Source organism: Aspergillus pseudotamarii (assembly GCF_009193445.1).
Source record: "Aspergillus pseudotamarii strain CBS 117625 unplaced genomic scaffold BDV38scaffold_3, whole genome shotgun sequence".
In the NCBI taxonomy this organism is placed as follows: Eukaryota; Fungi; Ascomycota; class Eurotiomycetes; order Eurotiales; family Aspergillaceae; genus Aspergillus; species Aspergillus pseudotamarii.
In genome coordinates, this window is record NW_022475017.1 from 749935 (window position 1) to 775120 (window position 25186).

Consider the following 25186-nt stretch of genomic DNA (forward strand, 5'->3'; position numbering starts at 1 on the left):
TGGCCACAGTCGTGCGACTAAATAGAGGGGAAGAAAAACTCCGAGTTACACACTATAGTCTGTAGCCTACCTATCTTGTATACCGCTTTTAGAAATACTTGAACCTCATGAATCCTACCGGTATGAGTGCAATGCGCGTATGCCTTTATGTCTTCATCATGAAGCATACAAGTACGTCATACAACTACTCCTCAGATCATCATTCCACTCCATGGTAAATATCACGGGCTATGAAGTCACCGCACATTAGAATACTTAATTTAAAAACCTTTATATTCCCTGCCTTCTCTTATTCTCTTCTTCCCCACCATCCCTCCCCACACAGACACATCACAAAACACATCACACACTATACACAAAATATCTCTCAGCCTACTCAGGATGTACACTCCGATAATGGCACAGGGACACATCCTCCAATATTTTCTCTCCAAGCTCAAGAGACTTGCAGCGAAGACCAAAAAGGTCCGATTCGAAGAGTCTGCTCTTGAGATAAAGTCTGCCTCAGAGTCTGACCCAGAGAGCTTTGGATGCCCCTTGAAGAGAGTACCCGCACCTTATCACCACGAGATGAAGCCCGATCTGAAGTTGGAATCTGAGCCTGAGCCCTATGGACTGAGAAGGGTGCCCACCCCCTACCCTGTCTTCATGACAACTGGAACGGTGAACTATTTGGCATGATCCTAGGCGTGGGAGGATCCTATGTATACAGGCGACTGAAGTCGTATCCGCTTGTCGCTGTAATTATCATTTTACTATTCAGCTCGCCCTATCTGTTTGAAACATCATGTTAAAGGGTGTTGTCGCATTTGCTCAAGCGAGAAGGATTTGGTTATTATCATGTATTACGCATATTCCATTCAGTGGAATGCTTTGATGTTAGTTAAGGACTCATCTGTTTAACATATACTGTTAGCAGCGATCAATCAACTGGCTATTCCAATTGGATTATTGCTTCCTATCTCTCGTAGATGTCCCAGCGGCTCATGTTGGCGTCATGTAAATGAGCTCATGGATTGCTGCCTATCTGACGTCTTCATGGTATGTCTTATGCGGTGAGCTGACTTTAAGTGACTGTGTGATATACCAAGGGTCTGGAATGAATAGCATAAAGCGTATTGGAATGTGACCAGTCCAGTATGAAGAGCTAAAAGTTGTACATACAAATGTCTAAGAACGGAGAGTGTATAACAACATGCTAGTCGCTAAAGCAGCAAGGAAAAGAAAAAAGAAAAGAAAGGAAAAGAACAAAGAAGAATCACACATAAAGGCTGAACCGTAAGATAAAAAAAATAACCATTAAAACAAATGCCAAGAGAAAGAAGTAAGCGCGGTCTTTTGTTTTCTTTTCCTTATTTTCTACCGGTGTCACAGGAGTTCCGGTCAACGGTAAATATCTGCTGCTTTCAAGTTTCGGTGATTTTGGCCCTCCTCAACCTCAGCTCGCGGAAGCATAGTTATAGCTGCTGTAGTAAGGACTCGGAGTGTAACAACTGTAAGACGAATTTCCATAAGAAGAAGTATTCCCGTATGGGGAATTATTTGCGTAAGAAGATGTATTCGCATAGGAGGAGTTTGTATAGGAGGATGAACTCGCATAGGAGGGTGTATTCCCATAAGATGACGTAGCCGAGTAGTTGTACCCATAGGAAGGGCTGTGAGAGTAATCGCCATAAGAAGGGGTTGAACTCTGCGTACTTCTCCCCACGGAGCTGAAAATGCTCGGCGGAGAGTAAGCAGATAAAGGGGAGCTGCTTGAGGATGATGCCAGTATGCCGATGGAACTATACGCGAGTGGCGTCGACGACTGAGGACGAGTCGTTGTGGGAAGGGAGAACTGGTATTGGCTTTTCGCGCTGGATTTAAATTCCGTTGGCTGGAAGGTGGACGCTCGCGGGTCGAGGACCTTTTTCGAGCCGGACAATGAAGTGCTCCATCGGGATTGAGATAGCCCGGCGAGTTTTGGCTCGACTTGCTTTGCCTCGGGCTGCTTGGATTCCTTCTCAGGCTCGGTTCCACTGGCTTTGGGGATGGTTTCTGTGGTGGCTTTCTTGTCCTCCTCGACGGGCTTCTCTTGCTTCTCGTCGTCTGCCCATGTTGCGTTCTCGTGTTTCTCATCTTGCAATGCTGTGCTCTCTGGTTTCTGTTCTTCCCGCTGGGGTTCCTCCTGTTTCACCTCGTCCAGCTCTGGGATCTTCTGGCTCTCATCCTGCTGAACCACCTGTTTCTCTTCCTGGTCCTCAGCGATGTCCTCAATCCATTGAGCAGAAGTGCCCTCATCGTCTTTCTCCTCAACCACATCAACCTTCACCTTGACTTCCACCTTCTCATCTATCGCCTCCTCTCCAACATGCTCCTTGTAGACCTCTCCCTCAGCATCATCATACTCCCACTTCTGCTCCACAGTATCTCTCTGCCCGTCCTTCTCCTCTCCATCCCCCTCACCCTCCAACACCTCCACCTCCCCAACCCCTACAGAAACCTCATCCTCACCCAAAGAACCAGACGCCCCAACCTCATAAACCTGCACACCAACAACAACACCCCCATCAAGATCACCAAACCCCTTCTCACTCTCCCCATCTCCAGCCGAACCCTCAACACACTTCTTATCCAACCCCTCCTGAGCCAAAGATCTCTCCCCAACCCCAACTCCCCCATTTACCCCAGCACAAACCCCAAAATCCCCATTCCCATTCTCAAGCCCAGACCCAGATACAGGTGCAGACCGAGATCCAGACCCCCGAATAACCTCCTCCACAATCCTCGCCGAAATAACCCTAACCGCCTGACTCCGACGCTGGCGCTCTCGTTCCCGCCGAGTAGACCGCCGCTCCTCGACATGGTCCTGGTACAGGGTGAACCTGGTCTTGAACCAGAGGGTGAAGACCGAGGCCAGGACAAGGGTTGTGGTTCTTTTGCCGACGATGGAGAGGATTAGGAGGAGGGTGAGGAGTTGGAGGGTTATTGTTAGGGGGTTTGGTTTGGGGGACATATTTTTCTCTTGTTTTGGGGGGCTTTTCTTTTTAGGTTGTTGGGGATTAGTTGGTATTTTCAAGCAAATCAACTATCAAAGTTGATCTGATGAGAATAAGTGAGGATAGAATAGAAGTAGTAAAAGTAGAGGCAGGAGTAGAAGTAGTGGTAGAAATATCAACCAAATATTAATACTACAAGAACCAGATAGACAAATAAATAACTAAAAATAAGATAAAAAAAAGCCCAAGAAAAACACAATCAAGTCGACGTCTAATAAATAAACAAAACCTCAAGCCAAAGAAGAAAAAAAAAAGAAGACACCAAAAATCTAATTTATCATAAAACGCCCAAATCTCAGGCACAACCCACCCACAAGCCACAGGACAGAAAATGGGTGCCCAAAGGCATGCGCACGAGGCTGATTATTACATTACCCAAAAGTCAAAAGCAAGGCAAGAACTAAGCCGAAAAATGGGGACCCAAGAGAATAGGGACAGGGACAGCTAAGCTATTTTTGGATGGGTAAGCTGCAATATACAACTCATCGTACGTGGTGGTTGTGTTTTTGCGGTAAGGCAAGTCGAGCCACGCATGCGAGTTGCCAAGGGTTTTGGGCAAATGGTGTTTGGGGGTTTTTGTGGGGACGGATGGATTTTTTTCTGAATTGTCTTTTTTTATTTTTTCTATTTTATTTTTGTTCTCCCTTTTCTTTACTAGGGGATTGTGATTACTGTTTTTATTCTTTTCGGTGGTATGGTCTTTTTTTTCTCGGTTTTTAATCTGAGGTAGGGTATGACAAGGCACGGGGTCCAGGATAGAAATATAAGGTGCGGTGGACTATCCATAACCTTAATGAGACAGAGAACGAAGAGCGCGATCGGCGCGGACACATCCGAATCCTTGATGCATCCTGCACGCTAACTAACTAGTAGTAACCTGTCCAACGGCGGTCAAGTCTAATTGGCTCTGGCCCACTGAGGCAGAGCGAACAATTGACGCCTGTTCTCCTCGATCTCCGCCCGCTGAGTGGTTGCTTCGCGAGACGGTTACAGATGTCGAGGCGTGAGATGTGTCGCGTGTATATTTGACCACATTTTAGGGATATCATGGAGCTACTATTATACAAATAAGACAAAACAGACGCTTGCGCTCAACTTGCTGACCGAATAAACAGAGACGAAATTCCCCCCAATGCGGCAATCGCCGTGTAACCTTTCCAAAGGACTTGAAGCGCGTCGGTGAAGGCGTCCTTGGCTTCCTGAGGCGCGTATGCGCCAGAATGGCTGCCTGTGTACCCGGTTGATAGGTCAAGCATGTCTTTGGATGATAGATAGTTAAATATAATGGTCCCGCTGATGGGGATGGCGATGCACATGCCCCATGTGTGTAGGATCGAGTATATCAGTATTGAGGTCGTGGATACTTTGGCGCTCTCACGGGTTTCCTGTCCCTGGTAGAACCTCATGGTGTCTACATGGATACAAAGGTTGTATCCGAGTGTGAGGAGAGCAGAGCCCAACCCAGCGACCAGGAAGATAATGACCCAACCGTATGTTGGAATCGATACATTTAGTAAAATTGAACAACCAGTTGCTGTAGTAGTAAACAGCCAGCCTATACGGGTAATCCAGGTGGAGATATGTGGCCGTCGGAAAAACTGCCCTGTGCCCGAGATCATAAGAGCAGGTACAGTTAGGCCGGTGAGAGCAATCAGACTCAGTCCTATTAATGTGGTGTTGATCGACTGGACGAAGATGAGGTAAAGTGGCAAATAATGGAGGTGAGAGGATAACTAGAATTACTATTAGCTGCTATTCTCCCAAGTAGATTGATTGCCCAGGGCGGACTTACAATAAATCCATGCAAAAAGCCGCCTGTTTGCAGCATTGTTGATGAGAGGTCCCGAAACACCCTCGAACTGAACATTGGCTGTATGGCCCACATTGTCTCGTGGAGAATCAAAACAATTAAGAAGGCGCCGCCAACGCAAATCGGCACTAGAGTTTGCCAGTTATTCCAGGCATTCTGTGTTCCTCCCCAGCCGATTCCAGTAAGTAGGGTTCCCATGCCCAGCAGAGTCAACATGGCACCTATCCAGTCCATAGTACGGAACTTGCTTGTAGCACTAAGCTTGTTTCCTTGCCCATGCCCTCTCAGATCCAGCGCAAATGGGATCACTAACAGGCCCATTGCGCAAAACACGAAGCTGGAATAGAAAGCCCAAATATAGGTTGTATAATCATGGTATACCCCGCCAGCAACGGAACCAATCACCATACCGATCATTTGGGCGCGGAAGATGTAGGTCGAAAATTGGACTTGATGCGACTTGGGAATAAGGTCCGCAACGATCAAAAGCGAAACCCCCACCACTCCTCCTCCGCCAATTCCCTGGATGAATCGACCTGCTACCAGGACAGACAGACTCAGAGAACCACCGCATATGCCTGTTCCAGTTGTCGCGAGAACAGCGGATGAAAGTAGGATAGGTCCGTGGCCAAGTACCTCAGCCAGCATGGCGAAAAGACCTTGACCGGACGCGTTGCCAATGAAGTAGGATGTGTTGATCCAAAGCGCGTTTTCAAGGGGTTGCTGAAAGATACTTGAGAACCCCTACCATGATTCCACGTCAGATTCCGAAGCCCCATGGATTGATATACGCTATTGTAGACATACATACTGGCATCAAAGGAATAACCACTGTCGTATTAAACGCATCCATCATCACTAGAATCGATACGCACGTTGTGACAAGCCACTCTCTCACGCCCGGCATCCATTCTGGTTGCCTCGTGTTATCTTCTCGGTAGGTGTGTTGGGTCGCCGTGGCGAAGTCTGTCGCATGGTTCGTGATCAAACATTGTTGGCTGCTTTCCCGGTAGGTACATGATCCGGATTCATTATCCGTGTGGTACAGATCTTTGGACTCCACGCCCATTGGATGTAAAAGACCGTAGAACGAATCCTATATGATAAGGAATCTAGCAAGATACAGCGTATACGCAATGTCTATGGACTGACAGTGCAGCAACAGCAACAAGAAAGGAGAAAAAAATTCTTTTTCGGTATGGAGTCACGCAAATCAGTAACATTTATAGAATCCATCTGAGCTGGGGAGGCGGGGAAGTATGCATGCAAGGGATATCAATATCGGGACATTTACCATGTTGTAAGGTTAGGATACAAATGATACGTAGTCTCGGGGTTGCTCGAGAGGATAAAGCTTAGTGATCAGCGCCGATCATCGAAGTCCTACATTCCAGTCATGGAGGTTCGCCGTTACACCTCACATCCGCGAGTTATTATTGGGTAAATGGCCAGCTGGTATGTGAATCATGTCACAGGGAGCACAGGACAAGACTTACGAGCTGTGCTCCAGCTGGATAGCTATCCGAATGATCTGGGGCTCTCGGTGTTCAGACACTTATTGAGTCAGTCGACATGTGCTTGGAATGACACCCTTCCAAGGTGGCAAGAAGTCAGGCGCCGCTTGAATCCTGTGAAGTGCTTTTGGAGCTGTACGACTCATCGTTGGAGAAGTTTCTTGGACAGCACTCTGCATGTGGAGTTACTGTGTTGAGCTGTGTAGATTTAAGGCTGTAGGGTAAGACAGCACTATGAGGCCCCGCCTCACTGTTTTATTGCTGCAGATCATCCAAGAAAAGGAAGCTGCAATATATATACAAGAAGGTCCAGTTTTTCCCGAGACATTCGTTCGGTTCAGCTCGCTCCGACCGTTGACGGCGTAGCCCACAGGAAGATCATCTATTTTAAACCGGGGCAATACATACCCCCCTATGCTAATTAAGTAACGCATGGCCCTTGCCATAAACACAGCAATGTCTTCACCAATTCATCACGGAATTAACCCCATTCTCGGAGATACTCCCCAGCCACCTGATGGAATTAGCACATTGCTATAGGGAAGAGTCTCAACTAAGAGAACTTTATTTCCCAAAACTCACAAGAACACTTGATCCATTCCTACTTTCGTTCATCTCGAAGTACGTAATAGTGTCCGCCACGCGCTGGGGAATATTAGCCTCAAGATTGGCCTCCTGACATCCGTGCGCAAACCCAGCAGTAAGTCGCGTGGGTGTACTCCGTAAAGAAAGGCGCAACAGCGTTGGCCCTGATCCATATTGCCGAGCGACATTCTGTGATGCTCATAACAGTCCCACGACGCCATCCTTAGAGGCTACGTAGGCCGTCACTTCCGTGCCGCCCAAAGCAACCTGACGTTAAGGCTATTGGGACAATAACTCCCGGCGGCGATCGTTTGAATTTCATATGATGGAGAGCTTGAAGTAAAGTTAACACGGAACATTGACCTGACACGCTGGACGAGCAAGAAATAAAAATAAGGCGCACCAACTGTTTTATATTCCCCTTAATATCAATATCAATGACTCGTAACCCTTATATATATTCACTCCTCTAATTCACATCCCCATATACATCATCTAGATCTAAGGCAGGCAGCGATTGCATCATCTCAGCATTGACGATGACGATATCTATGGCCCCAAAATGCTCCGCAGCGCGCTTGAAGAGTGTAATCATCTGTTGCCAATCCAAAAAAAATCAGCTGCGATGAATAACAGGTTTTTCGGGCTGGGGAATTCCCGTATAAGGTTTTCTGCGGCATTCTGACCTATTCCCACATCAGATATTGCCACTTTGGGCGTGATAGACATTGAAGAGCGAAGCTGTGTTGCTGTTGCCCCAATACCGTTAGCGTCACCAGTAATAAGAACCACCGTTTCAGCTACCTGGAAGAGAAAAGCTAGACCTGGATTGATTTGTTGCGTTATACATCGCTGTCTAGGATTTTGATGGAATGTAATGTTACCAGGTGGTTGAGGTTAGGTTCAGGCTAAAGGGCTGAGTGACTGACGTGATCAGCTGCGGGGTTCAGCCACCGGGGATTTCAATGCCACGAGACATTTCTTTTGTTCTTGGTATTCGCTGGCATTCTCTATGAAGTCTTCATAAGTCTAAGATCTCCTATGGTATCTTATCAGTGACGCTGAAGTTGATGCCAGTGGCTTGCTACGATTAGAGGCATTTCATGCTACCCAAATACTGCTATCTCTGCCCGAAGAAATCCATTGTCCCTGTTGAACAACCCATGTATAAAGATTCAGATTATAAAGACCCGCAATGTACTACGCAGACCGGAGATCCGGTCTTACAAACCGGTGAGGTTTAATCAATCAGCTTGCACAATGCAAGCCAGCACCCTAAGGGGCTAATCAATGGCTTCCATGGCTTTTGCGTATACCATTCACATGTACAAGCGCACGGCCTGCAGCACAGGGTGACAGACAACTGTCAATCACTAGGTATGGTAATGAGGAAGACATTCCACATTAGGCGTCTCCCCTTGAACTTAAAAAGGTAGCACCAAGTGGTACGACCCAAATGGACCGTCACCACCTCCCACGGACCATTATAGGTCGTATATGCACTAAGGTGATTGTCGAGCCCGGTATACCGACATAGACACCATCTTTACTGCCAGTAATATGTATTGGTAAAAGGAATACTGCCGCCTCTATGGGTCAGCTATAATGGAGGCCCCGCATGAGCTAGGGCTTTCGAGGCTTCTATCGCAACAATTTAAGCGATTTGCAACCTCGCTGGCCATAAGGGATGATGGGTACCATCTTTCGTACGCTCAGCTTCACACAAAAGCGCTAAACCTCGCTTATCAGATCCGATGTCTACAAGTGAAGACTGAAGTTCCAATTGGAATTCTCTCACCACGAGGTATAGATCATGTTGTTTCGCAGATTGCTGTCATATATGCTGGGGGAACGTGCGTTCCATTAGACGTGAACCATCCTGACCAGTATTTGATTGATATACTGAGAAATATCAATATCTCCGTTTTGTTGACCGACCGAGCCAATTCGCATCGACTGGAAGCTCAGGGATTTAGTCAAATTGTGGTGGACCACAGGTCGCTACATACCTTAGTATGTGAGGAGCTTGAACAGGATGTAATTGATCTACCGTCATCGCAATATCGATCGCATATCTTTCATACGTCTGGTTCAACAGGTCGTCCAAAGCCTGTGCAGGTGCTCGCCAGAGGAATTCTCAACTTCTGCCTTAATGAAACATTTGTCCCGGTCCAGGAGGGTCAGCAATTTGCTCATCTTAGTAATGTCACGTTTGATGTGTCTATCATGGAGACGCTTGGATCGTTTCTCCGCGGTGCTACGGCAGTAGTGCTAGATCGTGACACCGTCCTTGATCCCGCCAGATTGGTGAAACGTATACGGGAAGATAAGATCGATGTTCTCTGGCAAACTCCAGCGCTATTGGCTGCGACGATAAATGCCTACCCACAAGCATACATAACAGTTGAAACGCTCCTTACTGGAGGGGAGGTAGTGACGGCTCAACTGGTGCGGAAGGTCCTAGAATATGGCCCACCGAAGCGGCTGTTAAACCTTTATGGCCCGACAGAGTGTACGATGTTCTCAACATTCCACGATATCTCAATAGAAGATGTAGAGAGGGGTACTATTCCTATCGGGAAGCCGATGGATGGATACGAGATCATAGTAGTGAATGACAGCCTTGACGTCTTACCCCGTGGAGAAGTTGGGGAACTGGTAATCGGCGGTAAAGGAGTCGCAGGAGGATATCTCAGTGAGTCCGAGAAGCCCGGTAATGCATTTATCCAGCTGGGACACTTTTGTTCCAATCGACAGGTGTATCGAACAGGAGATCTTGGACGGTGGAATCCAACTGGGTTACTCGAGTTTGTAGGTCGACGTGACAACCAAGTCAAAATACGAGGCCACCGTATCGAGCTCGAAGCAGTCGAGGCTATTCTGATGGCGACCGGGTTGGTTTCAGCGGCGGCAGCCGTAAAGATAGATGCAGATGGTAACAGTGAGGCCGAGTCGCTTTTGCTAGCCTGCGTGATACCGATTTCCGATGATACGAATCCATTGACTATCAGACAGGCGTACACTAGGAATGCACCGTATCTCATGCTACCGCGTTTGGAAGTAGTAGACCATTTGCCTCTGACAAATACCCATAAGATCGATCGTGGGGAACTGGTTGAGCGATACGCTAAGACTAGAGGACAGAGGATGACGTTGTACGAGCCTCTGTCACCGATTCAACAGATTGTGATGGATGTGTTTGGATCACAAATGGGACCAGATGACAACTTCTTTGTAATGGGTGGTTCCTCATTACATGCAGCCCGCCTGGTATCTCGTGTAAAGGAGGACCTCGGTATCCAGCTACGGATCGCGATGGTATATGAAAACCCAACTCAACTAGAACTCATCAATCTTATCAAGTCGCTGCGGAAGGGCGAGGAGTGGACAGACAAAAATGAAACTCTTTGGCAGCCAGACTTGGATCTCGGGAAAGACTTGCGGCCAATACCGGGCGATATAGTGGACTGGACAATTGAAGGCGAAGGGCGCGTCTTCCTCACCGGTGTAACGGGGTTCATCGGCACTTTTTTATTGAATGAACTGCTCCTTCGGCCAAATGTTCAGCGAGTGGCATGCTTGGTACGTGCAAGCGATGAGATAGAAGCTATTAAGCGTATAGTCAAGGCCTTCGACCGGTACGGGCTTCGACCTTGCTACATGGAAAAGCTCTGGACCATTCCAGGGGACTTTTCCAAAGAATACCTAGGTCTCCATCGCGAAACATTTGACTATCTCGCAGAGTGGACGAGCATCATCTTCCACCTAGGAGCCCGCGTGAATTGGATCGAGCCCTATGAGGCTCACCGGCAAGCGAATGTCCTAGGCTTGTTGAACATGATTCGATTCGGAAACACAAAGCGACTGAAGGCCTTCCATTATATGTCGAGCACCTCTGTATATGGCCCTACGGGACTGTTGACTGGGGCGATGTACATCCCGGAAGATGAAAATCCAAGATCCCATCTTGCGGCCTTGAAGTACGACACCGGATATTCGCAAAGTAAATCCGTTGCTGAGGTTGTTGCATGGAATGCGATCGTCAACGGTCTAGCCGTGACCATTCACCGTCCTGGTTTTGTCCTTGGTCACAGCGAAACAGGGATTGGGAGTTCCGAGGATTTCTTCAGTCGCGTAGTCCCTAGTTGTGTGGGCATGGGTTGTTATCCTGCACTCTCCGAGCACCGCGACGCCTTCGTGTCGGTCGACTTTGTGGTGTTAGCGCTGTTACACATCGCATCATCCAACAAATCCTCCGGTCGAGCTTACAACCTTGTTGAGCCTCACGGGGATGCGATGATTTCCCTCTCAGCGATTTTCGAGGGCATAAGCGCCGCCCTTCCAGCAGGCTCCTTGATCGAGGTTCCGTATGGAGAGTGGGTAGAAAAATGCCAGTCCCGAACTTCTGCAAAGACTCAACACCCCTTGAAGCCACTCATGCCGATGTTGGAAGAAACCGTTCTCGATAACAAGACACGCTGGGAGCTGCAGGCGAGAATGCCAGTCCTTGGTACGGAGAGCCTATGGAATGCCCTCAGGACGAGTCCTAGTCTCCTTTGCTTTCCAACGATACGGGCTCTTTTGCCCAAGTATATTCGGCATTGGCTTGAGATGGGCTCCCAGGTCTGACGGAAGGACGGAATATTCATTTTCCAGGCATCTTTGGGGAAACATCAAGAAAGCGTTGCTCGAGGAGCTCAGAGGCAAGGTGTCCCATCTACCTAAAGCAAGGGGTAACGTAAAATAGGAAGCACTCCAAATCAGTTAGTATTCGCCGGAAATGAGGGAACGATGCTCTAACTGCATTAAGGACATTGGAACAGAAGGTGAAATGGGCCTAGACCGTAGTTTTTCTTTTTTTTTTTCGAAAAGGATGAGTACTCAGGACGCGTAACTAGCATACTTTGAGTTGTTTTTGTTGGAAATTTCACTGAAGATCAATATCCGGGGTCAAAACGCCATGGAACTTGGCAGCAAAACTCAACGCCAGAGGACAAGAAATGTCAGTCGGTGAGTCAAGCGTTTTTTGTAGCTGCAGGAATGAAACCAGCTCGTTAAGCGAGCATCAAGGGAGCAGGGAAAGAATTTTAAGGTTAAACCAATAATTTCCTCTTTGGGAAAAAGTAGGGTATTTTAGTAGATGCGAGGGGTCCTCGACCCTCTCCCACAACAACAACAATAACAACAACAGCCCCAAAACAACTGTTCGTGAGAGAAGGAAAAAAAACAGATCTGATGATGAATCCCAATATATTGACACCACCCCTCTATCTCACTAAATAATCACCTATCACAAAAGGTTAATATTTGGTGGTGTGCAGGCCAGTTCTTGTGACATGTCTCAATAGAGTAAGTACGTGGAGCGGTCAATAGAAGAATGAAGGCTTTGTCTTGTCTCGCAGGCGCTAATGCAGGCTTTCTACTAACATATTTATGGGTGCATCGGGAATCAGCTAGCTACATTGGAGTTGTTATGGCTTCAATGTCTATTTCCGAGCCAGTGGGCTTCCTTCCCTTATTTCCTCACAGGTCAAGGAAAATAAAGCCTAGTTACGCCACGGGTATGGGCAGGCATCTCGGATTCTTCATCCGGCGAGACGTTGCGTTTCGTTAAAACCCCAAACAATCTAGACGGGCCCGGCCAACCTGGATTCGTCCTCAATTGATAATGTGAAACTAAATTCCATTGCTCGGATGGATCTGGTGATGTATTTTGGCGGTAGTCAACCCCAGGAGAACTAAGGTAGGTACCCTGTTGGGGCCAATCTGGTAGGAAGTCTTAAGGTTTCCGAGGACATGGAATCAGTGCAGCAAATCTTGATGGTAAATTTAAGAATTGTCTGGCTCACTTCGTAGGTTTTTGGTCCAGCCATATCCCAATAAATCCACCACAACGAAGAGTAACGAGCAATGGGACAGATTACAGTTTTGACGACCGTGAAAAAATTCTATAAAAGCCACAAAGGCTACACTAGTTGAATAAATACATTGTCGGCCGCACGAGAGGAGCAATGAGGTCATCAACAGTTCGGGCGATGGCGGGGATGGGGTGATAAACCAGGTTCTAGAACCGGCGGACGGGGAAAAGGCCAGTGGCCAAATTCAACCCTTGCTATGGACCACGATAATCGAGAGTTTTAAGGGACCATGGGGTGGTTGATGGCTGTTTCCATTCCATGGGTCTGGGGTTTGGCCAATCATGTGCCTACTACTGCAGTTACTAACCAAGAGAACGTCAAGCCTTCTTTCTCATCACCTCAATCATACTGTTGGTCTAGCCTCCATGGCCCTTTTCCCTGCGGGGGGGGAGACATTTAAGGCTAAAGATTCCGAGTCACCCTAATCCAATCACCTCGTGTCTGCCGTTTCCCTCTGAAAGTCGGCGCTCACCCTTCGATGCGAAGCTTCACTAGGCCCTTTCCATGGTATCCCTGGTCCTACGATCTTTGTCCTGTCGCCCCCGAAGGCAAACCGCAGCACCTCACTTCATAATGAATATGTTATGGGGTTTTCGCTGAATTAATGCACCTTCTGCTTTTTAGTCACTATTTCAGTCTCCAGAAGGCTTACCCACTGATCATAGGGAGTGCATCTTGCTTTACAACGCTCAATTAATTTTGTTTGAGCAGACAAAAGTCGTCGCACTCGCTCTGCTTAATCAGTATCTTGCCAATATAGCATTGAACCGATAATGCATGGACTGTGTATTCTATTCTAGACACAACAGTACCCGTCACTAGCGGTGTACCCCTAAGTCGAAGGCTATGGCAGCGGTAGAGAAAGCCTTCAGGACTGCGGCGGCCGGTTTAGAATCTGCCTTCCCATCTGGCATTTATCACCCTCAGCCCTTTCAACCATTGAACTCCCCGACAGAGGAAGTGTGTCATCTGCTCTTTCGGTTACCAGGAGAGCCAAGTGATGCAAAGTCAGCGTTCGAGAGACAGCTGCAGACCTTCCTAGGCCATATTCAGTCTCTCCAAAATGGTGCTCTGGAGGGTGACATATCGCCGCCCCATTCAGAGAATGGATATTCACCACAGTCCACACTGTGCGGGCAGCATACTGAGATGACCATAAGGCCTCAGGCCCAAAAGCGGAAGTTTTCATGGTACGTGTTTGTTTATTTCAACTAGGTTGCCCATCTCACAAGGCTAAACGGGGTTCTAGGCTAGATGACATATCAAACGGTCGTCAAGTCGATCATAACTCTGAGTATGGGTTCGCGAACGATGATCACTATTCTTTGGTGAAACGTGCTCTTGACGAACAGAAAGACGAAATTGAACTTCCACGAGAAGTCGTTTCGAGCCTCTTCCGTGAGCTGCTACGTCACCGCGCAGCGAACAAGCACCCCGACCACGAGGTAGATCTCCGGAAACATCAGCAGATGAATAAAGCGTTTTCAACAGCCTTGCAAGAGATTGCAAAGGTCATCACCAAAGTTGCCAATGGAGACTTATCTACAAAAGTCCCGATTCACCCACTGGAGATGGACTCGGACATCATCACTTTCAAGGTCACAATGAATGCCATGCTTGACCAGCTGCGGGTTTTTGCTAGTGAGGTCTCAAGAGTGGCGTGGGAAGTGGGCACTGAGGGTATTCTCGGTGGCCAGGCCCAAGTATCTGGAATGCATGGTGTATGGAGAGAAGTGACCGATAACGTTAACACTATGGCCCTGAACCTGACTAACCAGGTCCGAGAGATTGCTGTGGTCACCACGGCGGTGGCCCACGGGGATTTGAGCCAGAAAATTGAACGTCCTGCTAAGGGCGAAATCTTCCTACTACAGAATACTTTCAACACTATGGTAGACCAACTCCGTACATTTGCCACTGAGGTTATTCGTGTCGCTCGAGATGTTGGTATTGAAGGGGTTCTCGGTGGGCAAGCGCGGGTATATGGCACCCAAGGAATGTGGAATGAGCTTACGACTAACGTTAATGCCATGGCCAACAACCTGACTATGCAAGTCAGGGACATTGCAACCGTGACCACTGCCGTTGCAAATGGCGATCTTACTCAGAAGGTCCGAGCAGACTGCAAAGGAGAGATACTGGCTCTAAAAAATATCATCAACTCGATGGTTGACCAGCTTCGCCAGTTCGCCCAGGAGGTGACAAAGATTGCAAGAGAAGTGGGGACAGATGGTGTTTTAGGCGGCCAAGCGACCGTCCACGGAGTTGAGGGTGTCTGGAAGGATCTAACTGAAAGTGTCAACAGGATGGCAATGAATCTCACAAATCAAGTCAGGGAAATTGCGGATGTGACCACGGCTGTAGCTCGTGGTGACCTCAGCAAACGCATCACTGCCAATGTGAACGGGGAAATTTTGAGCCTCAAGGATACCATCAATGGGATGGTCGGCCAGCTGAACCAGTTCGCCTCCGAAGTTTGCAAAGTGGCCCGTGAGGTTGGTGTCGATGGAACCCTTGGTGGCCAGGCTGTTGTTGCCAATGTCGAGGGAGAGTGGAAAGCCCTGACAGACAATGTCAATATGATGGCAGACAATCTCACCTCGCAGGTCCGGGCTTTTGGACAAATCACCAATGCAGCCACTGATGGTGATTTTAGCAAACTGATCACCGTCAGCGCGTCCGGTGAGATGGACGAGCTAAAGCAAAAGATTAACAAAATGATCTCCAATCTACGCGACAGCATACAAAGGAACACTGCAGCTCGAGAGGCCGCCGAACTCGCCAACCAGAGTAAATCAGAGTTCTTAGCCAATATGAGCCATGAGATTCGAACACCCATGAATGGAATCATTGGCATGACTCAACTGGCCCTTGACACCGACGATTTGCCTCCCCCAACTCGGGAAATGTTGAACGTGGTCCATAACCTGGGAAATAGCCTTTTGGTGATTATTGACGATATTCTCGACATCTCAAAAATTGAGGCCAACCATATGAAGATTGAGTCTGTTCCGTTCAGTTTGGGACAGACAGTTTTTAAGGCCCTCAAAATCCTTGCAGTTGAAGCCAGTGAGAGGAGCCTCCATCTTACATACCACATAAACAACTCAGTCCGAGACTGTGTGATCGGAGATGCCTTCCGTCTAAGGCAGATTATTCTAAATCTCATTGGGAATGCGATAAAATTCACCGAGACGGGGCAAATTCAACTTACGATCAAGGAGGCCGCGCAAACCTGCCCTCCGGACAAGTACCTGCTCGAGTTCTCAGTGTCGGATACTGGAATTGGCATTGACAAAAGCAAGTTGGATCTTATATTCGACAAGTTCCAGCAGGCCGATGGCTCTATGACAAGGAAGTTCGGTGGCACTGGTCTGGGCTTGTCAATATCGAAGAAACTGGTCAACCTCATGGGAGGAGATATATGGGTCACCTCAGCCGTTGGGGTCGGGAGCACCTTTCACTTCACCTGCGCATTTACATCCTTGGATCCCCCTGTCAAGGACATTGCCAAATATGTTATACCATACAAGGGCTGTCGGGTCTTGTTTGTCGAGAAAGCCAATGGCCATTGCAACGAGGACCCAAAACGAATCCAACAGGCACTACAACAAATGGGCCTCCACGTGGATGTCGTGAGGCTTGAGGATGATGCTCCACCGACAGAGACAGTGGTTCAGCAGGGTCAAGAGCTTCGCCGACAATATGATGTCTTGATCGCTCCCACCATGGATTCTGTATCTCAGCTAAGAAATTTCGACCGGTTCAAGACTCTCCCCGCCGTGCTAGTGTGTCCCGTGGTGTCAGTAGCCATGAAGTCCGCTTTGGATTTGGGTATCACATCCTATCTAACAACACCCTGTCGTCCGATCGAGTTAGTAAACGGTATCCTTCCCGCTCTGGAAGGTCGCCCTTCTCGCCGTTCCTCGGACGAAACGCGCCCCTTGGCCATTCTACTTGCCGAAGATAACGAGGTCAATCAGAAGGTGGCTCTCAAAGTAATGCAGAGGTATCACCACAACGTGACAGTCGTCTCGAACGGACAAGAGGCCCTGGATGAGTTTCGCCACAAGCAGTATGATGTAATATTGATGGACGTTCAGATGCCGGTCATGGGTGGGTTTGAATCGACCCTTAGAATCCGAGACTACGAGAAAGTCCATACGCTTCCGCACACCCCGATCATCGCACTCACGGCTCATGCGATGTTCGGTGATCGGGAAAAGTGCATATCAGCGGGCATGGATGATTACCTTCCCAAGCCGCTCAACCAGACGCAGATGATGGAGATGATCCATAAACATGCAGCCCTTCGTGATGTCTTACGTTGACAATTATATCACAAGTCCATCCTCATGCCCATACCAGGCGGTCGATATTAGGCCTACTTAATGACGCTCTCACTAAGTTTGATGATTTGAACGTGCACTGACTGGAGGTTAGATGTATAATGATTGTTGATCTTTTTTATTCTCTCTTGTCTTTCTCATCGCTTTCTTTGGTTTACTCTTGACCTCTTATACCACGGTTTCCTTTTCTTTCCATAGCTGTACATAGGCTAACATGACTACGCAATTTGATACAACGAGGATAATAACTCCGTTCGCGGCTTAATAGACAGATCCACTTGCAAATTGGTTCCAAGCGATTTTCTCCCCCGTAATGAATACACCCATTCAGTTTCTGTTCAAGAGCTGCCATTCTCCAACAGCATACACGCCGTCGTCGTTATCCCTGACTCTCCGTACTTAGCCAAGTCAATCACAATGCTATCGTTAAGATCCTTGAAACCCAGCTTCTTGTATAACGCGTATCCCTCTTCTGAAGATTCCAACCAGACCGGAAGTTTTTGAGCGGCTGCCTCTTCCAGCCCCATTGTGATAAGTTTCGCACCAATTCCTTTTCTCTGGTACTCAGGGAGAACGACAAGGACTCTGAGAACTAGAGTCACGTGTCAGCACGAATATACTAGTATCGAGATCGTGAAACCCTCCAGCAGAAGAAACACCAGCACTTCAACAAACAAGAATGCCCCCCTCCTCCCAAAAGAAAAGAAAAAAAAAATAAAGGAAAAATAAACTCACAAGCAACAGGCCTCCCACCAACCCACTTCTCCCGTCTCACCTCCACCCCCCGGAAATAATCCTTATACGCCTCAGGACTAATAGCAGACTCAGGTGGATCGGCATGATCCTTCGCGAAAGCTTCCGAGCCTTTCACTCGTGTCTCATAATCGGGATGGAAATCCCACCAACTCCAGCCTACGATCCTATTCGTATCGTTGTCGACGGCTTTGGTGAATCTTGTTGCTTTATCGCCTGCGATGAGCTCCGCGAGCTGGCCCGTGAACCCTTTTAGGTTCTCCTCTGTTGGAGGACCAAACATGAGGTCGGTGAGTGTGGAGTCTTTGAATGCATCGCCGTGGATGCGGGTTAGTGTTGGCGCGTCTTCTGGGGATGCGGGGAGGATGGAGATTGTTGGTGAATTGGACATTTCGGGTATGGTTTTTTGGAGTTTGAAGGTGAGATGAGATGAGGTGAGGTGAGGCGGGGGCTGTGAGAATGGGTTGTGAAATTGGCTAACAGCTCTGATGAGTGAGTCTATTTATGTAAGATCGCTCATTAGGCATCTTAGTTCTTGGTCACTTTTCATAGGGTTACATACAACAATTTCCTATTTGGGACGCCGACGGGGTCATTCACACGAAAGCCTCAACTATCGCCTAATTTCCAAATTAATACGAACTAGCATGTCTCGTTCCCGTCCGGAGATGGAACAGTAAGCCAATCACTTCACATCTTATTCAACATTATCTTTCTCATCCTCCACCTCCAGGCCCTCAGTTCGGCGATCCTCTCTATCTCTTGGAATGTCTCGGCTTCTTTCTTTTTCAGTGCCTGCGCAGAGTCTCACTATCTCATGTATCTATTAGGCCCGATCATTTAATTGATTCTTTGGCCGTGGTAAACCGAACTTACCCGTTTTTGAAGAGCAGGAGGGGTGAAATTGAAGTAATGGGGAAAGGTTCCGTGTGTTGTTCTGTAGATATGGTGGTTCTACCAGAGATCAACACAATATAGCACAGTAGATCTACAACAACACTTCACAATTATACAGGACATCTGTTATATCCCCAGAGGTGGAACTGCTTTCAGTCATTCCACGAACTTGAGCCTGACTCTTCTCGAACGCCCTCTCCCCAAGTCTAGGTCCTTCATAAAGCAATTAGATAACTCCCCCAAACTCATCCAGATACATACTCCCGACCACAAGTGACCCCAGAGTGTAGATATATATCAGAAAAAGAAAGCAACAGCTAAAACAAACATAGAAACATATTTATTCACCTCTAAAATACCTACTCTCTACGATTAGAAAACCTCGGAGGATCTCCCGGACCTCATCCGTTCAAACCAACCTTATAAAAAGACAACCAAATCACCAAAAAGGCCAAATAGAAAAGTCTATATATCTATTGACGACCACAACCAACAAAATGACCCCTCTACCCAAGCTATCCACCCTCCTAACCCTCATACTCCCCATAACCGCAATCAAAAACCCAGTTCTCTCAGGCTGGAACCCCGATCCCTCCATACTCCACCTCAACGACGAATACTACCTCACAACATCCTCCTTCGAATACTTCCCCGGCCTCCCAATCTACAAATCCACAGATCTAACCAACTGGACCCTCCACTCCCACGCCCTAACAAGATCATCCCAATTAGCCCTCTACGGAACCCCAACCGGCGGCGGTAAGTCTACATCAACAACCCCTTCTCTATCCCCCCCAAAAAAGACACACTAACGCCAATACCAAAAATAAAAAGGAACCTGGGCCCCTACCCTCTCACACATAAACAACACATTCTACATAACAACCATGACCCGCTGGACCTACGACCCGATTGCAAAAGTCTGGCCTCGAATCACATGGATCTCATCCCCGGATCTAGAATCCTGGAGTGACCCCATCTGGGCCGAACCATGGGGCATCGACCCGTCTCTTTTCCAGGACCCTGTTTCCGGGGACGTCTATCTGAATCTCATGGCGCCGGATAGCAAGGAAACTGGGATCTGGGGTATTTATCAATGTCAAGTGGATCTGCGGACTGGGAAATGTATAGATGAGTACCGGTCTCTGTGGAACGGGACGATGCCGCATGATGCCAGTGCTAGACCGGAGGGGCCGAAGATGTTTTTGAGGGGGGAGTGGTATTATTTGCTTATTGCTGAGGGTATTGTTATTATTCTTCTCTTTTACGTTTGTATACCTTTGGCGCCTTTTCTCTGGGTTTGGTTCAGAGACGGTTTGTTGGGTTGGGATGTGGATGTGATGTTGTACGTGCTGATCATGATTATGGATATATGAATAGGCGGAACAGACGACCTCCACCGTGCAAGCATCGCACGCTCACGATCACCACGGGGTCCATGGACCCCAAACCCCAATAACCCGATTCTATTCAACGGTGCGTATGGGTTCGATAACCTTACCGTGCAGTCGACAGGTCATGCTACCATCTTCGACACCGCCAGCGGAGATTCATATGCAGTGTATATCGCCCGGCGGAAAGTTAACGGGTCATCACCATTGGGGAGAGAGACATTTCTCTCGCCCGTAACTTGGAAGGATGGATGGCCGATCATCAACGACGGTCGACCAGTTCTCTTGAGTGAATCTTTCGGTGACATTCCAGACCAGAGCACCCCGGAGACCTGGGTTGATAGATTCGAGGGATCTACTCTTGAGAATGGATGGTATCAGCTTTGTATACTGTACACGGAGAATTTTATTCTCCGGGAAAAGGGGGGTATACTATTCAGGCCGAATATATACTCTCTCAGTGACAGAGATATTCCGGCGGCTATTCTGCGGAAGTAGATATTGTTGAATATAATCTTCTATACAGAGTTATTTCCTATTATATCTGAGCTGAGACAGAGTAAGATAGTTAGAATAGATATTTACTTGAGTAAGTTCTAGTATTAAGATATTGGTATTCGGGGGTATACAGATAGGAATAGTACTAGAATATATATTTATACCCAGCTTGTAAGAAATAGAACAGTTAAAATATAAATAATTCTCTGACTATTATTGTAAATATATTACTAACAGAGATAATATAATAAGATAAAGCTGAACACAACGAGAATAGAGGATAATATTGTTCTGTATATTTAGGCTGAGCCGCTTTATTATTGTTTTGGGTACAGTGTGGGCGACTCGCTGGTGTATTGGGTGGTGTCTATCGAGTCAAAGTGGCTCCCCGGAGACCTGGGTTGATAGATTCGAGGGATCTACTCTTGAGAATGGATGGTATCAGTTTCACACACTGTACACAGAGAATTTTATTCTTCGGGAAAAGGGGGGTATACTATTTAGGCCGAATGTATACTCTCTCAGCGACAGAGATATTCCGGCAGCTATTCTACAAAAATAGATATTGTTGAATATAATCTTTTATATAGAGTTATTTTCTATTATATCTGAGCTGAGACAGAGTGAGACAGTTAGAATAGATATTTACTTGAGTAAGTTCCAGTATCAAGATATTAATATTCGGGGATATACAGATAGAAATAGTACTGGAATATATATTTATACTCAGCTTGTAAGGAATAGAATAGTTGAAGTATAAATAATTCTCTAACTATTATTGTGGGTGTATTACTGACAGAGATAGTATAATAAGATAAAGCTGAACACAACGAGAATAGAGAATAGTGTTGTTCTGTATATTCAGGCTGAGCCGCTTTATTATTGTTTTGGGTACAGTGTGGGTGACTCGCTGGTGTATTGGGTGGTGTCTATCGAGTCAAAGTGGCTCGCCTTTGTGCCGCCGGGCTGGTTTGTTTTTGAAGGGGCTAGTTTTACTCTTTTTGCTAGTGGGAATGGGAGGCCATGGTCTGTTGGCGCGCCTGAGGTTGGGTTCAGGAGTGTTACTGAGACGTACTTTGAGGAGAATATTCCGGATTATGATAGGTGGGAGTAGCTAAGTTATACCCGGTAGGGACTGACACGCGAGGTAAGGTAGCTTTTATTCGCATTCGCTACTTAGCTTCACTGATGGCGTGGAAGATATACTATGCAAGTCCGTAATGTGCTTAGAGTTAGACATTGGCGAAACAGAGGATTACCTGAACCGGTCTACGTTTAACCAGAACAAAGAGCATCATAGTATAGACATAACTAGTTATCATTTCAACAGTGCATGTCACAGACACGCCTCTAGCCTAGAATATAGGACATATATACAATCTCTGCCAGGCAGAGTATATGAGGTATCATTCCACATTTAGCACTTGAGCTCGATGGCTATTATCAGTCAGCAACTGTTCGTATGAATTCATATAGTCGGGGCTTGCTTACCATTGGCGTACAAGGCATAGGAGTCAGCGTTGTTCAGCGCATCCTGAGCGCTCAGCTGAGTGGCAGCATCATAGCCGTAGCCCAAGTCCTCAGTACCAGGCTGGTAGACGCCAGGGGCGTGAGTGAACTCGTGAAGAGTGGTAGTGGCCTGGTCCTGGGCGTGGCACTTCTGAGCCAGGGGAGGAAGCTCAGAGTAGTAGATATCGCAGTTGGCGATCTCGTTCTTCGAGGGCAGTGTGTAAGCCAGAACGTTGGGCTCACAGTAGCCGTAGGGGTCGTTGCAGTGGTACGTGGTAGAGCCACCAGAGGTAGAGCCAGCTTCCTTGGCGACAGCGCGCAGGCGCTCGGCAACGGTAGTGCGGGTCTGCTTGTCGGTGGTCTTGAAGTACTCCTCGAACTTGGACTCGTCGCCGGACTCGGCTGCTTCGGCAGCCTGGTCAGCCAGCTTGGCGGCGTTGGAAAGGGCAGTGGTCAGCGCGGACTCGGCGTCACCCTTGCAGTCAGTGACCTCGGTGCGGCGAGTGAGCTGCGACAGCGCCTTGGTGACCTTGGCGGCCTTGCCACCGTCAACATTGACGGTCAGGTCGTTGGACTTGTAGGGAATGTAGCCGGTGATCTTGCCGTCCACGACAATGGGAACGAATCCGTGGCTGCGGATGGAAACGGGACCGCCGGTTGCCAAGTCGCTGGTAGAGGCGATATCGAACTCATCCTCCAGAGTCTCACCAGCACCAAGAGAAGTGACAGCCTCCTTAGTGATGCCACTGCTCCTCAGGCGGCGCTTGATACCCTCGAACTGGACCTCATCCTCTGCAAGAATGTTAAAAAATGCCATTGATATTCATGTCTGGTATGTTAAGTGGAAAACGTACGGCCGCGGTAGACGGAAACCTTCTTGACAGGGCCAGCATCCTTGAAGAAGTTCAGGTGGACAAAGGACACTTCCTCACTGCCGGTGTTCTTGACAACCGCCTTCACACGAGTGTTATCAATCTGGGTCAGCTTGACCTCAAGACCAGGAGACGAGCTCTCAGCAGTTGGTGCCGACACAGCGGTGGAAGCCAACGCGAAGAGTGCGGTGGAGAGAGAAGTGACACGCATTCTGGCGGTTTGGAAAGGAGAGGTGCGGGAAGAGAAAGATAGAATGTGTTAAGATACTGAAATAGATTGCCTTGAATTGCCTTGAATCCTAAGTGAAGAGCTGCTGAACAACGAGGGCTTTTATAGCCTTGTGGTGTTCTTGCCTAATATCCCTCAGAACAGTCATTGTGCACTTCTTCAAGCCTCACCCCGGGCATAGCTCCGGCATCTCTCTCTGTAAAGAGAAGGTAGTATCCGAAGCTGCATTGTTTAATATCACGGATCTCTTGGCGAAGGTAAAACTCGGCCTCATGTCTTCGAGTTAGAGAGACAAGATCGTAAGTGAAGGCTTCTTTCTTTAGTCCTAAGCTGATTTAGGGGACTTGGCCCGGCGGAGGCCGAAAGACAGTGTTTTGTCCGTTTCAGTATATGATCTGCTCGCCTCCACCGATAAGGATGGGGCCGTTGGATCTGGCCTCAACCGACCATTTGGCAGCCACTATGCCGCCGGTCTCCCGAGTCTTGGCTGTTGTCCCGCTCTCGAGCCATGTTCCTGTCACGGTGAAGATCTTCAGGCTGAGAAGGTGGTGAATCAACGAGATATCGACCTCGGAGTCAGGATACCCATCAATATGGTGTTAGTCAAAAGATGTCTTGGTCTCGGAAAAATAAGCAACGCCAAAATGCTTAGCGCACAGTCCACCCCACAGATAATTCACCGAGAATACTACCCAAGAGTTTCTAGCAGATTGAAATTAAATTGCCAGGCAGAAGCCCTGCAGCCTCGGATGCAGGGTTTTTCTTTCCCCATAAACTCATATCATTAATCATGAGAATACCCCTCATATCGATACCACGCCACGCAGACTTGGCCCGGGAGTTCGCCTGCGATCATTGGCGCGGGTTTATGATCATCGCCGATCGCGCAACTTGGGTTTCATTGCGAGTGCCGTGATGACATTTAGTTGAAACATAAGCAAGGCTGGCTTTTGCGTAGGTGGCGAATCACCTGCCTGCAGTATATCTTCCCGACTTTGAAATGCCGCAGTCTCCCTGCCATACGTCTCATACTCTACCTTGTACATCTCCACGTCACCCACTTCCTCCTCCTCTAATTTGTTCCCATTAAATCCTTCATTTCCTCAATCATGATGGGCGCAGCTGTAGCTCTCCAAGTCCTTCTCGCGCCGCAGCTGGTTTCGATCGACCAAGCATCATCCCAGCAGACGGCTGTGTCTGTCAAAGCGTCTATCCAAAATCCCTCCAATGAACCGATAACTATGCTCAAATGGGGCACCCCTTTCGATCCAAAAGCCGGCATCCTGGGGGTTTTCCAAGTGCAGGATGAGACAGATGGTCAGGCTGTGCCACTTGACACGATCAAGTTCTCTCGCAAGCTGCCTCCCGCCGCGGATGACTTGCTCGAAATCGCCCCAGAAAGCACGGTTGACACCGTGGTCACTCTCCCACCTATGCCGCTCCAGTCAGGACATGACTTCTCGATCCGTGCCCAGGGGAGGTGGCATGCAGTGTGGGAAACTCCTGTGAGTGACGTCCATGATGACAAACTTGAACAACTTTCAGACGCAAAACGGGGTGATTTCGAGTCGAACGCCGTTCAATTCAAAGTCGAATGAGCGATGCTGAGCGATTTGTGCGCCTTGTTGAATGACCTTTATGTACTGCGCGTTATGTCTATCTCGTTCGATACTCCGTCAAAATCGACGTAAATGAAGCATGTTCTTGTATTATATGAAAGATGAATTTCGAATCTTTAGTATTTCTGGAGGCGTAAATTAGGCCTTGCCCACATCGGTGGCAGTTGCACCCGTATTCAATGGCTGAAGAGGACTAGTAGATCA

The 25186-nt window shown here is 47.9% G+C and overlaps 10 protein-coding genes across 10 annotated transcripts; 6 read left to right on the plus strand and 4 right to left on the minus strand.

Moving 5' to 3' along the window:
• Positions 1 to 381: 381 nt before the first annotated feature.
• On the plus strand, positions 382 to 681 carry BDV38DRAFT_277816 (uncharacterized protein; the record flags this gene model as incomplete). Its single annotated transcript, XM_032058572.1, has 1 exon — positions 382 to 681. One exon carries the CDS (start codon positions 382 to 384, stop codon positions 679 to 681), a length of 300 nt encoding a protein of 99 aa, XP_031919072.1.
• Positions 682 to 1438: 757 nt separating this feature from the next.
• On the minus strand, positions 1439 to 2995 carry BDV38DRAFT_277817 (uncharacterized protein; the record flags this gene model as incomplete). The annotated part of the gene is made up of 1 exon (XM_032058573.1): positions 1439 to 2995. The coding sequence occupies one exon, from the start codon at positions 2993 to 2995 to the stop codon at positions 1439 to 1441; it is 1557 nt and encodes a 518-aa protein (XP_031919073.1).
• Positions 2996 to 4129: 1134 nt separating this feature from the next.
• Positions 4130 to 5917, minus strand: BDV38DRAFT_277818 (MFS transporter; the record flags this gene model as incomplete). The annotated part of the gene is made up of 3 exons (XM_032058574.1): positions 4130 to 4771; positions 4831 to 5592; positions 5660 to 5917. The coding sequence occupies 3 exons, from the start codon at positions 5915 to 5917 to the stop codon at positions 4130 to 4132; spliced, it is 1662 nt and encodes a 553-aa protein (XP_031919074.1).
• Positions 5918 to 8552: 2635 nt separating this feature from the next.
• BDV38DRAFT_277819 (non-ribosomal peptide synthetase) lies at positions 8553 to 11576 on the plus strand (the record flags this gene model as incomplete). The annotated part of the gene is made up of 1 exon (XM_032058575.1): positions 8553 to 11576. One exon carries the CDS (start codon positions 8553 to 8555, stop codon positions 11574 to 11576), a length of 3024 nt encoding a protein of 1007 aa, XP_031919075.1.
• Positions 11577 to 12144: 568 nt separating this feature from the next.
• Positions 12145 to 12864, plus strand: BDV38DRAFT_234401 (uncharacterized protein). Its single transcript, XM_032053243.1, has one exon. It carries the CDS (start codon positions 12325 to 12327, stop codon positions 12559 to 12561), a length of 237 nt encoding a protein of 78 aa, XP_031919076.1. The 5' UTR covers positions 12145 to 12324; the 3' UTR covers positions 12562 to 12864.
• A 428-nt stretch (positions 12865 to 13292) lies between these two features.
• BDV38DRAFT_234403 (uncharacterized protein) lies at positions 13293 to 17890 on the plus strand. Its single transcript, XM_032053244.1, has 2 exons — positions 13293 to 14055; positions 14115 to 17890. The coding sequence occupies exons 1-2, from the start codon at positions 13712 to 13714 to the stop codon at positions 17194 to 17196; spliced, it is 3426 nt and encodes a 1141-aa protein (XP_031919077.1). The 5' UTR covers positions 13293 to 13711; the 3' UTR covers positions 17197 to 17890.
• On the minus strand, positions 17375 to 18460 carry BDV38DRAFT_95736 (GNAT family N-acetyltransferase). Its single transcript, XM_032064191.1, has 2 exons — positions 17950 to 18460; positions 17375 to 17806 (listed from the first exon to the last, which is right to left on the minus strand). Exons 1-2 carry the CDS (start codon positions 18356 to 18358, stop codon positions 17553 to 17555), a joined length of 663 nt encoding a protein of 220 aa, XP_031919078.1. The 5' UTR covers positions 18359 to 18460; the 3' UTR covers positions 17375 to 17552.
• A 901-nt stretch (positions 18461 to 19361) lies between these two features.
• On the plus strand, positions 19362 to 20951 carry BDV38DRAFT_267617 (beta-xylosidase; the record flags this gene model as incomplete). Its single annotated transcript, XM_032056623.1, has 4 exons — positions 19362 to 19623; positions 19699 to 20106; positions 20245 to 20749; positions 20891 to 20951. The coding sequence occupies 4 exons, from the start codon at positions 19362 to 19364 to the stop codon at positions 20949 to 20951; spliced, it is 1236 nt and encodes a 411-aa protein (XP_031919079.1).
• Positions 20952 to 22078: 1127 nt separating this feature from the next.
• Positions 22079 to 23650, minus strand: BDV38DRAFT_95745 (neutral protease 2). The gene is made up of 3 exons (XM_032064192.1): positions 23117 to 23650; positions 22245 to 23054; positions 22079 to 22190 (listed from the first exon to the last, which is right to left on the minus strand). Exons 1-3 carry the CDS (start codon positions 23343 to 23345, stop codon positions 22171 to 22173), a joined length of 1059 nt encoding a protein of 352 aa, XP_031919080.1. The 5' UTR covers positions 23346 to 23650; the 3' UTR covers positions 22079 to 22170.
• On the plus strand, positions 23636 to 24961 carry BDV38DRAFT_267619 (uncharacterized protein; the record flags this gene model as incomplete). The annotated part of the gene is made up of 2 exons (XM_032056624.1): positions 23636 to 23645; positions 24486 to 24961. The coding sequence occupies 2 exons, from the start codon at positions 23636 to 23638 to the stop codon at positions 24959 to 24961; spliced, it is 486 nt and encodes a 161-aa protein (XP_031919081.1).
• Positions 24962 to 25186: the final 225 nt, after the last annotated feature.

What these genes read in the sequence shown, in the direction of transcription:
- BDV38DRAFT_234401 (XM_032053243.1), top strand. Translation starts at nt 12,325, where the DNA reads ATGAAGGCTTTGTCTTGTCTCGCAGGCGCTAATGCAGGCTTTCTACTA.
- BDV38DRAFT_234403 (XM_032053244.1), top strand. Translation starts at nt 13,712, where the DNA reads ATGGCAGCGGTAGAGAAAGCCTTCAGGACTGCGGCGGCCGGTTTAGAA. An exon ending in CAAAAGCGGAAGTTTTCATG is followed by an intron (nt 14,056 to 14,114) that starts GTACGTGTTTGT and finishes ACGGGGTTCTAG; the next exon opens with GCTAGATGACATATCAAACG.
- BDV38DRAFT_95736 (XM_032064191.1), bottom strand. Translation starts at nt 18,358, where the DNA reads ATGTCCAATTCACCAACAATCTCCATCCTCCCCGCATCCCCAGAAGAC. An exon ending in TGGTGGGAGGCCTGTTGCTT is followed by an intron (nt 17,807 to 17,949) that starts GTGAGTTTATTT and finishes ACGTGACTCTAG; the next exon opens with TTCTCAGAGTCCTTGTCGTT.
- BDV38DRAFT_95745 (XM_032064192.1), bottom strand. Translation starts at nt 23,345, where the DNA reads ATGCGTGTCACTTCTCTCTCCACCGCACTCTTCGCGTTGGCTTCCACC. An exon ending in GGTTTCCGTCTACCGCGGCC is followed by an intron (nt 23,055 to 23,116) that starts GTACGTTTTCCA and finishes ACATTCTTGCAG; the next exon opens with AGGATGAGGTCCAGTTCGAG. An exon ending in CTATGCCTTGTACGCCAATG is followed by an intron (nt 22,191 to 22,244) that starts GTAAGCAAGCCC and finishes GACTGATAATAG; the next exon opens with CCATCGAGCTCAAGTGCTAA.